The sequence below is a fragment of the Zeus faber genome, assembly GCF_960531495.2.
Source record: "Zeus faber genome assembly, chromosome: 21".
NCBI lineage: Eukaryota > Metazoa > Chordata > Actinopteri > Zeiformes > Zeidae > Zeus > Zeus faber.
The window spans coordinates 5,402,472-5,419,971 of NC_137208.1; the positions used below are offsets into that span (position 1 = coordinate 5,402,472).

The 17,500-nt window shown below is 45.2% G+C and overlaps 2 protein-coding genes across 3 annotated transcripts in view; both read right to left on the reverse strand.

Annotated features, from left to right (window-relative positions):
• Window positions 1-17,500, reverse strand: part of tmtc1 (transmembrane O-mannosyltransferase targeting cadherins 1) — a 70,400-nt gene that overhangs the window by 31,951 nt on the left and 20,949 nt on the right. For both annotated transcript variants that reach the window (XM_080022453.1, XM_080022452.1), the window contains exons 3-5: window positions 16,142-16,215; window positions 14,584-14,763; window positions 1-38 (exon numbers count right to left, since the gene is read on the reverse strand). The exon at window positions 1-38 is cut by the window's left edge and continues 44 nt beyond it. In XM_080022453.1, coding sequence (XP_079878579.1) covers window positions 1-38; window positions 14,584-14,763; window positions 16,142-16,215 — 292 coding nt within the window. The remainder of the gene's footprint in view (window positions 39-14,583; window positions 14,764-16,141; window positions 16,216-17,500) is intronic.
• The window catches only part of ipo8 (importin 8), a gene marked incomplete at its 3' end in the record, with an annotated part of 62,614 nt that continues 56,805 nt past the window's right edge, over window positions 11,692-17,500 (reverse strand). The window contains exon 26 of the transcript XR_013844702.1: window positions 11,692-11,748. The remainder of the gene's footprint in view (window positions 11,749-17,500) is intronic.

A 17,500-nucleotide genomic window follows, 5' to 3' on the forward strand; every position in this document is an offset into this window, starting at 1 on the left:
CGTGGAGTAGATCTTTGAGGCCGGATCCGGAGAGATGCCTGGGACACAAACACAGATGTTGTTGATCCAGCCCTCCACCCCACCCTCCATCCCGCCACCCCACCCTCCACCACTCCACCATCTCTTGACGGCGGACAGGCCACAAAATGTTTTAGAACTTTGGCCAATAACCAATCAATATCCATATTATATTTGACGCCGTGAAGAAAGGACTTCATTCTAGAGATGGTAAACCTCTGAAATCACAACAAACTGTTTTGTTTTGTTGTTTTTTTTTATAACTTCTCGCTCGTATCTCGTACCTGAGAAACAAGTGTGGATTCTATAATTTCGGAAGCCGTAACTCAGATTTACCGACATAAAAATAATTGGAACAGCTGTCGAACAAATTAACTAAATCTGCATTTCCGCCTCCATTCTTGGCTGCTTGAAGCCGTAGAGTTTGTGATATTGAATTATGTGATTCTTGCATTGCTTCGTTTGAACATAAATCTGATTCATTAATAAAATGTCCATGAAACATAAAACATGAACATGAACTCAACCAGGTGAAGACATGTGCGTTTCAGGTCTAGAGGGCAGAGCATTTTTCACTGGTGCAAGAAGAAGAGAACAGTATCAGACCTGATAGCGGCTGAAGAATGAGGAAATGAAGAAGAGGAAGGAGAGGAAGAGGAGGAAGGAGAGGAAGAGGAGGAAGGAGAGGAAGAAGAAGAAGGAGAGGAAGAAGAGGAAGAGGAGGAAGGAGAGGAAGAGGAGAGCCTGAACAAAGAGAGCACAGAGCAGCCATGAAAGGTAGAGACATATTTAATGTCTGACCACTGGGAGATTCTCCCCTGTGCAGCAGAATCAAAGTGTGTGTGTGTGTGTGTGTGTGTGTGTGGGTGTGTGTGTGTGTGTAAGAGATGCAGGATCTCAGAGGAGTCAGACTCAGACGAAGGGAGACTCTCTCTCTCTCTCTCTTCGTCTACTTTGTCTGCCTTTCACTTTTATTATACTTCCCTCCCCTGTCTGTTTGTGTTTGACAAAGTCTTTGTTCTGCCAGGTCAGAGAGAGAGAGAGAGAGAGATGACAGGGTAGACAAATAGAGAGAGAGAGAGAGAGAGAAGGGAAGATGGCGAAGACAGACAGATTTTTGCATCAAGGCAGAGAGGAGTCATGGTAGAGTAGACGTCGAGGCAGAGTAGAGGGAAGTAGAGTAGAGGTAGGGTAGAGGTAGAGGCAGAGTATATGGTAGAGTAGAGAGAGAGAGTAAAAGTCGAGGCAGAGTAGAGGGAGGAAGAGGTAGAGTAGTGGCAGAGTGGAGGTGGAGGCAGAGTAGAGGTTGAGTAGAGATAGAGTAGAAGCAGGGCAGAGGTAAAGGGCAGAGTAGAGGGAGGAAGCGGTAGAGTGGTGGCAGACTGGAGGTGGAGGCAGAGTAGAGGTCGAGTAGAGATAGACTAGAAGCAGGGTAGAGAGAAGAGGCAGAGTAGAGGAAGGTAGAGTAGAGGTATGTAGAGTAGAGGCAGAGTAGAGGTCAAGGCAGAGTAGAGGGACGTAGAGGAAGTCAGAGTCGAGGCAGAGTAGAGTTTCAGGCAGAATAGAGGGATGTAGAGGTAGGACGAGTAGAGGCAGAGTAGAGGTGGAGTAGGTAGAGTAGAGACGACTGTGTTATGTAACAGGTTCTTTTTAAAGGCAGTGTTCTCACACGGAGGTGAGAGTGGGTACAAAACGCTGCGTTTCAATGGCAGCACGTCACGCCCCCTGAAAGCAGCCGAGATGAAAGCCCAGTTCTCGCCAGCGCCGCGGTTTGTAGAAACAAACCGAACAAAACGGAAACCAAACACGGACGGCAGCAAAGAGCCGCTGAATCAAAGCGCTTCCGAGGGGAAAGCGCCGTTAAAAACAACAACAGCAGCGGCGGCGGCAACAAGGGGAAAGAAATGCTGTGAAGTGGAACTGCGACACAACTCTATGAGAGAGAGAGAGAGAGAGCGAGAGAGACGGTGATAGAAAGAGAGAGAGTCATGGGTTCTCCCAGAATGCACTCTGAGAGCAACAAACGCCCTTGTCGGGGGGACGGGGAGGGCGTATAAAAGCCCCTGGAGCCCAACAGTAAAGATTGGTTTCACGCTGGAAATGCGCACGCACGCACGCACGCACGCACGCACGCACGCACGCACGCACGCACACACGCACACACGCACACACGCACACACACACACACACACACACACACACAGCGGAGGAGAAGACCGGTATTGTTGCCGCCTTTAAAGACCTGGGCCTCAACTTCTCCCAAAGGATCATGGGAGAGGAGCTATGCACACAACGGGACACTAATTCACCATGACAACTGTGACCGCGGCGACGGTGCGGGTTGAATAAGACGGGGTGGGGTGGGGTGGGAGGCGGCCGTTTGGGGGACGGCGGTGAGAAAATTGAGTTGGAGTTGGGACTGCTTAGAAGGGAGGTTTCGAGGGTCTCGGCTTTTCCACGCAAACAACGGCACGGCGAGGAGGAAAACAAAAAAGAACCCCCAGAACAAAACCACAGAACTAGGGATCACTACGACTGAGCACAACGGGAGCGCGCACACGCACGCACACGCACACACACACACACACACACACACACACACACACACACACACTCTTATGATGTGTGATGCAGTGTGAAGGGCTGCACTAGTGTTCCTCACGAATCCCTTATACACTGTGTGTGTGTGTGTGTGTGTGTGTGTGTGTGTGTGTGTGTGTGTGTGTGTGTGTGTGTGTGTGTGTGTGTGTGTGTGTGTGTAGCACACCCCGGTGGTGACCTTGCGTCGCTGAACGCGGTGTAAAGGAGGCCTCGTCTCGCTGCCCTTTCACCCACCGGCGCCTCCTCGCGTCAGCATTTCCACCAGTTCCACGGGTCTCCCACTAAAAAACCCGGCGACCAAGTTCACTCCTTTTGGTTGTTTGTTCGCATTTGGGCGGGGGAAGAATAAATCAATAAAAAGTTAATGCTGAGCGCTACATAACAGCCTACGAGTAAGTGATCATGCACAGTCAGCCGGTCGTTAACGCAAAACCCTTTTACGGTCGTTCATCGCCCTGAAGAGGTTTTTTGCGATGAGCAGCTACAGCGGCACGTCGTCAATTATAATAGCCAACAAAGACTATTATTATTATTATACCCTATTTTTATACCCTATATACCCATAAAAACAATGTATCCTGTGCATAGTACCGCATTTGTATATTCTGGATGTGTTTATACCCATCTGACAAATTCTGATTTGTATGTATGAATATTCAGACTGTTAAGCTTTTTTTTCTTCCTTTTTTAATATATATATATATATATATATATATATATATATATATATATATATATATATATATATATATATATATATACGGTGATCAATGACAAATTCCTATCCTATGTAATAGTACCTGGCGGAGTAAAGCGATTCTGAGCTTCTTCAACTCCCTCGACAAAATCAAACCTGCAAGACGGGTTGTCGGAGAGTCAACCGAATTAAATAAAACATTATGCAACGAGGACCAAAAAATATAAATAATAATAATGGAAATAGGATTTCTTCTCTCGTGGAAAAACCCAGTCGGACGGCGTTTAGTGCCTGGGGCTCCAGGCAGGTAGGGGGGCCCCCCCGAGGGCTGACTTGACTCCACAGCAGTGTCTCATAAATGTGGCAACCGCAGCGACGGCTTGAACAACCAACGGACAATTTGCAATGACATCTCAGTCGGAAACCTCCCTATGGGGGGGCCCCACCGTCATGTCACAGAGATGGGGATCCCGACCAGAGCGGAAGTGATCGACGCCGAGCATCGTGGGTTTTAAGGACCCGGAAGCTGCGGCGGAGACGGAGTCAGCGGACGTAGCAGCGGAGGCGTTTCTGTCACCCAACTTGAAAATCGCGGTGGAATGGTGAACGCACGCTGTACTACGCCCTGATGCTGGGGTGGTCAACCTGACTGGGTACCTCCATCACACCTCCGTCACATAGAAGCCAAAGAACAGAGAGACTGCGACGGAGTTTCTTCCCTCAAGCCATCAGAACTGTCAACGCTGACCTCACCAGGGGTCCTAACTGAGCCATGCACTAGGCTCCACTACCTACTGTACTGTATGTAGCATACTGTACCGCATACTGTATCACTGTTCAGGGTTGTTCGTGATGCCGTATTGCTGCACCGTACTGTTGTATACTGTGCTGTATTATCCCACTGTGCTGTATTATCCCAAACACTACCTCACACTATTCACATTCACATGCCACTTTAATTCACATGCCACTTTAAATGCACATATCTGTATATACATAGCCATATTCCTTCAACCTATTCCATTTTATTTCAATTAATTTTTTATTGTATTTTATTCTATATATTTTTTATCTTATTCTATAAGTATTCCACTTACTGTATTACGTTTTAGGAGTCAGTTAGTCGGTCTATAGAAAGGAATTTTCTACTTTTTATTTTTTGTACTTTTTCCTAGGACTTATTGTGTGCTATCACCGGGTGCGTTGCATTACATTTCACTGCATATATGTATGGAAGTATGTATATGTATGTGACAAATAAAAATCTTGAATCTTGAAAAGTAAAGTGGCAGAGTGAGCTTGAGGTACTGACACTTCAAGTACGATTGAGATATTAAAAAGGCAAATATAAAAACTTTCAATTTGCTGGAGAACATAATGGTGATCAACGCTGGTCGGAGGGGCCCCCTGGAGATTTTTGTCAAGGGCCCCAACAGACTCTAGAATCGCCACTGGCTGTTAGGAGTGGTTCAAATAAGTGCGCACACACACACACACACACACACACACACACACACACACACACACACACACACACACACACACACACACACACACACACACACACACACACACACACACACACACACACACACCTGCCAGATTAGGTCAGAGGAGTATTGCGTAATACATGTGGGAGGGATTATCATGAGGCTTTATAAAAAGCTCCCAAACTGCCTCAGGAAAACACTCCACCCAAACTACACTTAGCGTTAAACCAGGAACTGATTTAATCTGCTTGTGTGTGTGTGTGTGTGTGTGTGTGTGTGTGTGTGTGTGTGTGTGTGTGTGTGTGTGTGTGTGTGTGTGTGTGTGTGTGTATATCTGTGTGTGTGTGCGCGCACGCGCGCGCATATAAGATTAGAGATAATTTCAGTGATCTCCTGAGGGGAAATTTGAGAGTTGCAGCAAGCAGAGATACAAAAAGACCAGAGATGGGAGGAGGCTGTGATCAACAGTCAAAGAACACAACAACCATGGTGTTCACTGCTTCAGTGTGTGTTTCCCCCTCATTTGCCGAATCCTTCAAGCATTCATCACACAGAGAGAAAGGAATAAGCGCGCACACACACACACACACACACACACACACACACACACACACACACACACAGGTATCATAGTGAGGACCCAGTAAATGCACTTTGTTATTGAGGACCCATTTTCCGGGTGCACTTCTAAATCAAAAAATAACCAATTTGGAGAGTGGTTCTCACAAGTATAGTAAAACACACACACCCGACACACACACACACACACATGGGGGGGGAGTGTCATATTAAACAGATCTATCTTCTTCTCTCCCATCAGACTCTGCTGAGGAACATCGTGGAGCAACACAGCTTTGCTTTATTGGTTTTAAATTCCGTGGAGAGGAGCTCTGCGCCACATGCCGTCATGTTGACAAATTGACCACACACACACACACACACACACTTCTGAACATATTTACACATGCAAATGCACACAAACAGACGTGTGTAAATGCACACATAATACCAGCATCAAAAACCACACACACACACACACACACACACACACACACACACACACACACACACACACACACACACACACACACACACACACACACACACACACACACACACACACACACACACACACACACTTTGGATGCTTAGCTCCCTTGGCTTCTGATTGTACTATGTACACAGTATTTCCCAGTGAAATCTCTCCCAGTCCAACAAATACAGACCTCCTGGCACAGAACCTCAAAACGTGAACTACCAGTCCGGTTAAAACCAGAAAGAAACAAACATTTTGCACTTTCCCAGTTCTCCACAGCAGAGCACAAGTTGTCGTTTGGCTTTCTTACCCTCATTACAGCGTTCTCAGCAGTAAATACTCTCACCAGGCCAACACGTATAAATCCTCCTAACACAGTTCAAGGCTAATAAATGCGTCAAATATCAGAAAAAAAGTGTGTACTTCTCAGTGTAATGCGCGCACACACACACACACACACACACACACACACACACACACACACACACACTATATAAACACTTTCAATTACGACCAGGGAATTAACTGAGCCAAAAATAATAAAACAAAGCAAAAAAAAAAACTGAAACACAGTTATTATATTGGCGGTATTAATTGTACATTCTTGCAAGCGTATCATTCCTGCGTAAAAAAAGCCATTTGAAGTGCATCAAGACAACAAGACATGTAGAGTAAAATGAGAATATTTCGATCTTTCTCGCTACGTTGCTGATGTCTGTATACCGCCAAGTCGAGCCCACGGCCAGAATCCCCAAAATCAACACAGCGGTACGACCGAGACGTCACCGTGGCAACGCTTTCGGTGAAACACTCACGAGGTGGGGGAATGATAGTCCTTTGAGAAGGTGGTTTTTGAAATCACACCTCCATTCCTCACCCTCCGCAATCAGCACGACGAGGTGGATTTCCACAGAGCAATAAAGCCCCATCTTCTCCAGATAAAAATACATGATATCCAAAAGAGGATTTTTATTTATTTATTTATTTTAACCATCCGAAATCCTCAATTTGACCTACGCATCCTCTTATTTTAAATGTATTATTCACTGAAATGACACGTCAGAACTACAAGACAAACACTCTACACCAATAAACATCACAGGCACCGGACTGAGGTTTGCTATGGATCAGTTGTGGTCAGGGTTGCCAGGTAATCGCTCCAAAACTGCCCCCCGAAACAGACCCCCCCCTCAAAGCCATGACATTCTAGACGTTCCAATTGAAGATGGTCGATTCTAAATGGCTGATTCCGATCACATCTCGGGGACAAATTTTGAGGGTCAAATGTTGGGGCGGAAAAAAGCGACGGCCCGTGGCACTCGGCAGGCGTTCACTTCTGATTCCCGGTGTATGATTCACCCGGGCCGCGCCCCGGCCATCCTTTCCTGCACGTCCCTACGCGCCGCCGCCGTCAAAGACGCCACGCCCGTCCGGCTGTCCTCTTCACCCTCCCCCTTGATAATGAGCAGGTTAAAAAAAAAAAAAAAAAAAAGAGCAAAAGGGAAGAGGTCTAATTCCAGGGGGCTCTACATCTTCTCACGGTGTCAGCTCATTTTCTCCACGCGCTCCCTCATCACATTCCCGGGAGTCCAGAGAGGCTCGTGATGAGGGATCACCATCGGTTGGAATCATCCCTGTCTACAGGGGAGCACTTCTAAAAGGCCTGCTGATTAGATGTTGTAGGTGGGAGAGAGCGGACAAGAACAGGACCCCCGGCAGGATGGATAAGCATGCCGACGGTATACAGGCTATTTCTGGAGCTAATTATTAATGCCGCAACCCAGCGCTGAAAACAGGACTTCATTAGCTCCTTCCAGCGGCCTCCATGGAACACCACTCCAACACAAATCGACTTAAGTCTTTGCACGCACACACACACACACACACACGCACACGCACACGCACACGCACGCCGCCGTGTTCACGCACTGCGATTGGGTTTGAATATGTAAATACATGTGTATTCATGTGCACCGCGTCCCCACCCCCCGCCGGGCAGTGGGCGTGTGCGGCGTGTTAATGTTTTCTCGGGGCCGGCAGGTCCTCCGCTGCGATGTGATGGCCGCTGAAGGACTGAGGGCCCCATCGGCCCCTTGAGCGGGGCTCCCGAACGCTTCTACTTCCACACCACCGCTGCCGCCTGTCCCGTTCACCACTGAAAACGAGGAGGACTGTGCATATTGTTATCACGGCCCGCTAAAGGTGATGCACGGCTCGCAAACGATTCATTCCCAGCGAACAAATCTTTTAAATGACTCGGGCAGAAGAGCGGAACTGATGAATTGTACGAATTAGTGCAGCCTCGCTATTTTGATCTTGCAATACAGGAACCTCATTTCAATTCTTCATTTCTATCTTTATGTGTTTGTGTCTGTGCCTATACGTGGCGGTTGACCTTCACACACACACACACACACACACACACACACACACAATATAATTACGATAGAAAAGGCAAGACGGCGACAAAAGACAGACGTGTTCAGTCGCTGATGACTGAATGTTCTCGGAGGGAGAGCCTGAGACCGAACGGAGAAGGTAAAAGTATAAAAAAAGGTATAAATTAGTGAGACCTTGAAAGCGGGCCACACCTCCTCTCCCCCGTCGCTAATTAATCAAGTCAGGCAGACATGGAGCCGACGCTTCACAGGGCTGAGAAAACAGACACCACCCCTCCACCACCTCCAGCCCTCCCTCTCCAACACAAGGTCTCACAGATCTCTGGAATTGTACCGAGGAAATGCCCGCGCGCGCGCGCGCACACGCACACACACACACACACACACACACACACACACACACACACACACACACACACACACACACACACACACGTTTGTAGACACGCATGCAGATACGCAGACAGAATTAAAATTTAATGGGCGGTAGAGCAGCCATCAATATTAATAGAAGAACGTGGCGCAGTCCATCCAGTCCATCCAGTCCATCCAGTCCATCCAATCCATCCAGTCCATCCAGTCCATCCAAATTTGACGTGATCAAAGAAACCGACTGATGAGATCCCATTTGTATTCATGGGAAAGGAGGAAACCCAGCCGAGCACAAACCAGCTTCAGGACGTCAAGTGGACAAACAACAGTTTGCTACAGAAAGAAAAGGTTGAACTTTCTCTTCAAACACTGATGACACTTCACCAAAATAAATAAACAAATAAATAAATAAAAGGGTATGGAACGACGGACAGGTCCAGGAGGGCCAGGAACTTCAACAGCGCTCCCGATGAGACGTCAAGACCTTTCCGAGGGAACTTGTGGAAGTGAACTCTGTTTTCAACCTTAAAAAACTCATTATATTCATAAGAGTATTCAAGTAGCGGCATGCATGGACACACACACACGATATTGGCCGACAAAGTCAGCATCACATTCTTGAATTTGGAGAGGATTCTGAAGAGCGAGTGTTTGATCTAAGATCACACACACACACACACACACACACACCTTTGATGCTTTTTGTTTTGTTGTCCCGGTTCACCTCCGCCAGCTATTATCGGTGCAACAGATACCATCCTCCCAAGTCATCAACTCCCCACAGTTCGCAGCCAAGCAACAATCAAATTCTGAATCCTCAAAAAAAAAAAAGTTGGTTTTTTTTTTACATTTTTTTACATACACACACTGTATGTACAGAACATAATCTCCCGCAGTAAGTAAATCCTCTTTAGAAACTAAGCTTCTCTTATTGCAGTACTGACAGGAGGAGATATGGTCCGTGCAATTAACCAATTGACCATGACCATATATGTGTAATTGCACTGACGATATTTCAGATAGTCCAATCTACTAATTGGGTATGACCATACAGTATATGGTTAATTGCATTTAAGATATTGCAGATGATGCAATTAGGTGTAATTAACCATATATGGTTATGCTTTATTACAATTAATTAGTCAATTGGACCTTGGTGCAAATAAACAATGCTTCTACAACTACATGGCGTCTGTAAACACGCCTTGGAAAAGACAAAGTATGGGGCAAAAGGTGTGGTATGTTATTGTCTGATGCTCCTTGTGTTGTATTCAGCGCAGCAAAAGGAAGTACTTTCAGCGTTGGAAGGCTTCGAGTAACCAGCGTGTAGGTGGAGGTGCTGGTGGGGGGGGGGGCTGTACAGCCATGTTGGGGTTGCTGCTTTAGAGTACAGTAAGATTCCCTTTGTTTTTTGTCGGATGAAACCACAACCGGTTGATAGTTCTGTAACAGTTGGCGAAGAGTCGTTTACTTCACAGGTGAGAAGAATAATGTAGTTTATGTAGTATTTAGTAAGGCAGGCATGATCTCGACATTTTACTAGGCCATTAATTGGAAATTAAATGCAGATAATGATACTTATGTTTTATTAATTTTATGGCACTATTAACGTGTCATCAAAAAATAAAACTTGGAATAATACATCCATACCTATTGAAGAAGAGCCATTTATTGGCATTGAATCTTGGAATATAAAAATTTGGAATGGAAACTGTGGCAAATCCGCCTGCCACACTCCAACCGAGTGGCGTTTTCAGGGCCCTCCGCCACAGATACAGAGACGATGGGTTAGAAACACGCCAGTTTATTTTAGCAAGCGGGCTAGGTGGAACAAGCCTGGAGCAGAGGGACAACATGTCATGACAAGGGCTCCTCTCCTGTGTGTGTGTGTGTGGGGATGGGGGTTTTGCCTGTTGCTCGTTGATCACTCTCACGGGCAACAGGCGTACAGCCACACTTGCAACACTTTTAACACAGGTTTAAAACCCCCATTAGATTTGGATGGAAACATGAAAGTCGTGGAATCTAACACAGATTTTTCTTTTTAAACAAAAGACCTGATGTTTGATCTGCTATTTTGATACTGACCAAACCTGTTTCCCTTGATAAGGCCACAGCTTGACAGCGAAACCCCATTGGTCACACGCATAGACACACATCTGTACAAGGGTCCCAAGACTTAGCCCCCCCAGCGCTCCAGAGTCTCCATCACATCTCGTGACGCTGGACTTCGATTTGGATAAGGAGAATAACTCCAAGCTTTCAAAAGAGTTTTCCAAAGGACGCGGGTGCGCAGCGCCCCAGGGGAACACGCCTGGCTCTGCTCTGGGTTAACACATCGGAGCGGCGTGTGGGAACCCCCCCCCCCCACCCCCAGGGGACGCCCCCCTTGTCTGGAGCTGGGATTTAAAGCGCCGTTGGCTTGTGGCCATCTGTGGCGAGGGGGGATGACAATCCGGCTCCAAAGCAAGGGAGGCGGAAAAATCACTCACACCCAAACGACAACGACAGCAACAACAACAACAACAACAACAACTGAAAATAGAGACTTGCTTTCCTTTTAATCCATTTTCCAAACCCCTTCTTCCAATTAGCGGCTGCTCTCTGAGCTGCGTTTTGGCTCAAACCGGCATCAGCAACCCAACCCCCGGAAAGAAAGGATGGAGGGATGACTGCATCACTGCACTCTCCCTTCCCTCCTCCCTCCCTCCCCCTCCGTCTCTCACCAGTGCACGGTTGACAGCCCTCGCCCAACCGGTGGATTCCCTTGGAAAGTTGCCTCATCCCTTAAACATTCCACCTCTCTCTCTCTCTCTCCCTCCCTGCTCATTCCCTCAGTCATTCTCTCCATTTCTGCCACGCTGCTTCTATCCCAGTAATCCTCTACCACTCCCCAGCCATCCCTCCGTCAGCTGCATCTCTCCACCTCTTTCTCCCTCCATCCCCTCCCTCTCTTTCTCCCTCCATCCCCTCCCTCTCTCTCTCCCTCCATCCCCTCCCTCTCTCTCTCCCTCCATCCCCTCCCTCTCTCTCTCTCTCTCTCTCTACAACTAAATTAAAATTTCAGACCTCTGATCTCTCTCACACACACACACACACACACACACACACACACACACACACACACACACACACCTCTCTACCGCTCTTCATCCCTCACTCTTCCTCTGAGACAGCATCTCTCTTTTTCTCCATTACCCCCCGTCTCCACCTCCCTCCATCACACTCTCTCCTTTCTTTCTTTCTTCCTCCACCGTCACTCCCTTATCTCTACCCTGCCCGTCCAATCGGTAGCAAGCTCTCTTTATCAACTATAGATATGTCAGTATTGAGCTCACATCCCATCCACTTTTAAAAATGTAGTGTAATCTAATTGAAACCAACCTTTCTTTTGAGAATAGTACTCCCCAATACTCTGGAGAAAAGTGTTGTTTTTATTATTATTATTATTGTTATTATTATTATTATTAGCCTCCCTCTACCCTTTCTGCAGCAGGGAAACAGAAACCCGTCCATGGGAGGCATCCTTTCATTTTTTCGCTGTGTGTCACACATCCCTGCAGACACAGACGCACCATGACCTCAACTCCGAGTACAATGTTAATACCATAACGTCTTCTCCGGGGGTGTTTATTCTGCCAGAGTGCTCCGGGATTTATAGACTCATAAGGTTGCACCAAGAAAAACACGGGGGTGCAGCAGGCGACCTTTCAAACGCAATATACAGGCCTGACGCTGAAGTGACCGACTTTACCTAAATAAAGTAGGCACATACATATTTTGACAAAACGCAGACACAAAACCAAGTCAGTGACGGAAACAAAATTGCACAAATTGTGTTTGTTCACAAATGAAGCTGTGAGGTGCGTAACAGAGCGGTACAGAATAAGCACCACTGCCAGTACTTTACAGCTGATGACAGAGTTACTCACCACTTGATGTTTTTACAATAGAACAATGCGTCTGTAGCGCAGGGTTTGGCAAATCTACCGCTTGAGGTTGGTAATTCTGAATTTTGAACTCTCGCTGCACACTCTTTTCTTACGCACTCTCTCCTGTTGCCCACTGGTACATTTTCTATGGTGCAAACGGTTCAGCTCCAATATACAGCGATGGCCGCACACAAAGAAACAAACAAACACAGCAGCCACAGAGAGGAAGTAGATGACTGTGTGTGTGTGTGTGTGTGTGTGTGTGTGAGACAGAGCGAGAGAGGAAGAAAGAGCGAGGCGGCTTTGGAAGGCTGGCCTACTGGAATGACTGGATTAGACATGATTCCGACGCACGCACGCACGCACGCACACACGCACACACGCACACACGCACACACGCACACACACACACACACACACGTCAGACTCCCAGCATGCCTTTGCATCATTGGGAGGTGTTTTATGTCCGTACATTCCTCTCAAGCAACAGTGTCAGATCCTGGTATTTTAACTTAATTTCAAGGTCTTGAAGAGGGGTTTTGAAGAGTTTTGACAATATGGATCAATTCATCATCATCGCTGTGTGTTTTCAGACTTGATTTTGGCTCTCAACAAATCGTTTTATGATATGGTACAATTCAACACCCAAGATGATTAAATTGCATCACTAGTACGACGCTAGTACAGCGTAAGAACTCAGTACTAATGTTATTAAAAACTCTGAGTACTTCCTCCAACACCACGTGCTGGTGCCCGGCCTCACTACCCTGAACACCGCCACACAGCCACTGCAGACGTGACTGCACAGTGCAATGGCAACTGTGGGGTCGAAGTCAGCATGCTGCATTTCACCCAAAATGTGTGTGTGTTTGTGTGTGTGTGTGTGTGTGTGTGTGTGTGTGTGTGTGTGTGTGTGTGTGTGTGTGTGTGGGGAACTCCGCCGTCCGAACCCGGTGGACCATGTGGGGGTGTATTGGACGCCGCAACGCAGCCCCACGCTAATCTCACACTTTGTCTTCACACAGCCTGATGCAGAGACCTATATGTGTGAGTGCAGGCTACCAAAGATCTCACGACGAGGAGATAAACCACGCGCACACACACCTCCTGCACGGCTCTGGATCGTTGCCACCCCACCCCGTGACAAATGCCTGGAGGGGGTCGTTTTGTCCCGAAATAACCCTCTATCACACACACACACACACACACACACACACACACACACACACACACACACACACACACACACACACACACACACACACACACACACACACACACACACACACACACACACACACACACACAGTCACTCAATAAAACAGAATAAATTGCAGCCGCTTTCTGAGGAAGCAGCTTTAACATAAACCCATTGTGTGAGGTTGTATAATGGAGCCATCTGATTAAAGTGGCAATCCATGATCGTCCATGAGTGTGTCTGAGTGGACTCAAATACAGGTCCCAGAAATCCAATTGAAACCAAAAACTTAAACTCAATTTTGATTTTTCTTGGTCACTTTCTTGACTTGGGGAAAACAACAACAAAACACAGAAAAAACATTTTCTCCAAACAAATTATTTTTGAGGAGGCTGCAGCAACAGCAAAGAAAACCAGGAAAGAAATGTCAAGACATTGAGAAAGTATAAAGAGAGCGCACACACACACACACACACACACACACACACACACACTCACACTCACACTCACACTCACACTCACACTCACACTCTTCGGTTACCCGGAGTGACAAAAAGAAGACAACCGAGATAAAACTAGAGTAGAGGCAGAGCTAAGATGGAGTACATGTAGAGGGTCAGGGAGGTAGAGGCAGAATTGAGGGTAGAAAAGAGGTAGAGAGGAGGTTTTTTTTTGCAGTGAATCTGTTCTTTTCCAGTTCAGGAATCGGACGTTTTCTTTGCGGCATCATGGTGGGCACTGGACTCAACCTTCAGTTGAATCAGCGTGAAGATGGCGCTGAACGCACTGCGGCCCCTAATCCAATCAACCTGTTCCCATTCATTTCATTTTGGGACTTACAGGACGAGCGGCTTGCGGCAGAGCACCAGGGCGTCATACAGCACGCACACCCCGAAGACAGTGACGCCCGTCTCCTTCACCAGCATGGCGGCGGTGCCCAACAGGAGGCTGGCAGCCAGGGAGCCGCCCGACACCGTGGGGGGCAGGGCGTCGGCAGAGCCCCCGGGACCCCCCACGCTCCTGGGGAGGGAGGGAGGTGGTGAGAATAGACACTTTTTTTTTTTGCTTACATCTCTAGTATATGTATTATATAGTATTTCTGTAGGCCATGTATGTCATTTCTGGTCATATCTTTTGCCTATGTATGTATTTTGCTTAAAATGTTCATCTATGTATATAGATTTTTTGCTTATAACCTTTACCCATGTATTTTTTTTTTGCTTATATCTTTTGCCTATAGATTTTTTTTGCTCATGTCTTTTGCCTGTGAATAAATGTTTTGCTTATATATTTTACATATGTATATCATTTATGGTCATATCCTTTGCATATGTATACATTTTTGCTTCTATCTTGTACATATATTTTTTGCTTATGTCCTTTGCCTATGTACAACATTTCTGGTCATATATTTTGCATCTGTAAATATTTTGGCTTATATCTTTTGCCAATGTATATTTTTGCTTATATATATATATTATTTTTTTTATTTTTTTTATTATATATATGTATATATATCTTTTATATATATTTTGGCACCTGGGAAATAATCACTTATTTTAAAAAGTTGGATTTATTAGTGTTGTGCCCGTTTGTGTTTTCTTTTTATATATCCTGTACAATTATTTTATAATCTCTTAGTTAACAGTCCATATTTGAATGAATGTGTATGCTGATGAATGTGATGTACAGTTAATGGTTTTGTGCTCCATGATCCTCAGTAACTTAATACCAATTCATTTGTCATGCCTATAATGCGGAGAGAGTGAGAACGAGAGATAGAGAGAGAGAGAGAGAGAGAGAGAGAGAGCTGGGAAATAGAATTCATTATCATGATAATCAAAGGGAGTTCTCTACCAACACTGACACATGTTTAAGTAGGCATGCGTGTTTCCATTAAATTACATCATCAGCTCAATTAGTATTTAATATCATCATCTAATTAAAATAAAGATGTGTTAAACACACGAGCAGGACATTTATCAATGTTTTTCTCAGATTGTGACAATTTAGTGTCTCATAATCATAATATCATAATTTTGCATCATGATATAAATTCATATCATAATTGTGTCCTCATAATACCATCATTAATGTAATGTTTTGTCCTCATAAAATCACAATTCATATATAAATGATGTTTCCTTATAATATCAAAATGAAAATCACAAATTTATAATCACAATAAATGATTCCCCATAATTTTGTCCTCATAATTTAGTGTGCCCATAAGATTTCATGTTTCATGTTGTGTTATGATTTACTGTCACGATTTAAAAAATGCCATGTGCTGTTTTAAATGGGCATAATCCCAAATAACCTTTTGGGATTTTTAAGCTTTTAAAGCTTTTTCTGACTCTGAACCACCTGTGTGTGTGTGTGTGTGTCATCGTCTTACCTAATGTAGGAGAGGAACGCCAGCAGGAACAGAAGACAAGCCAAGACATCAGCCCTGCCCACGATACCAGACACCTGCGCACGCACACACACACACACACACACACACACACACACACACACACACACACACACACACACACACACACACACACACACACACACACACACACACACACACACACACACACTTTAGATCATTGTTCTTGACACTAGGCCGATGAAGTGACTGCACAGAAGGTCCACGGGGGAGGGTTCCTATGTGAAGTCTGCTGTGTGTAAGTTGCTATGGTTACAGCGACGTGCATACCGCCAGCGGACATTCTGTAGTCACGTCTTCACATTTTGAAACGTTAAAGCTGCACTAAACAAGAGGTTGAGGTGGTCAAAATATGACGAACCACTTAATTCACACATACATACTGTACATACTGTACAAATGGGGTGATCGGACATGTCTAAGAAGGATATATGAATATATATATACATTATATATATTTTCAGTAAAAAAAAAAAAAGGCTGATTGGATACTCAAATTGGCATGAAGTGACTTCCTAATCAGCATTATGGAATATCCACACTGGTCAAGCAGTCGCGTCATCTTAGGAAGTTCAGTGAGTAAGATTCTCACTCAGCCTCAATGTATTGTTTATTGGCATTAGTGTGAATTTTAAATGTGTCAAATCAGTGGTGCTGGCTCTAAAATTGGAATAAAATGATTCTACAATTGCTGTTGGATGGATTTCGGGGCCAATTTTCTTTTGTTTTTAAATAAAATTTAAAAAAGCTCTCTCGCTAAATTAAAAGGTGCTTTACACCTACGGACCTTTGATCGACGTACTGAACCAACGCTATTTTATTTCCATCCCAGACCCGCCCGGTCTGTTTGACGGTCACGTCTGGCCCATGTACGTCAAACACAAGAACATCACCCACCTCACCCCTTTCCAATCAATACCCACTGGGTACTCAAACTGTTGTATGGGAACATTACATGTTATTTTAATACTTTTTAAAGAGTTTGAAGAAGTAAACAAACACCACAGTGTACACACCGTCGTCTGAGTATGGCTTTGACGGCGGGGAAGTTGTGGGCGTCACCAGCGAACACTAAATAATTAAATTATTAAGGGTATTCCAGATTTTAGTGTAGGTACAAAGTCACAGAACAGCGGGAACTATGAATCAGAGAAACAGTATTTTTTCTACCTATTTTTTTTTAATATTATTAAAAAAAAAAAAAAGCTATGTCTTTAAGTTATCTTTGTCTATTTGTGTGTGTGTGTCTGTATGTGTGTGTATATATTATTTTCTTCAATGCAACATTTACATTTTTCAGTTTTAACATTCGTTTTTATT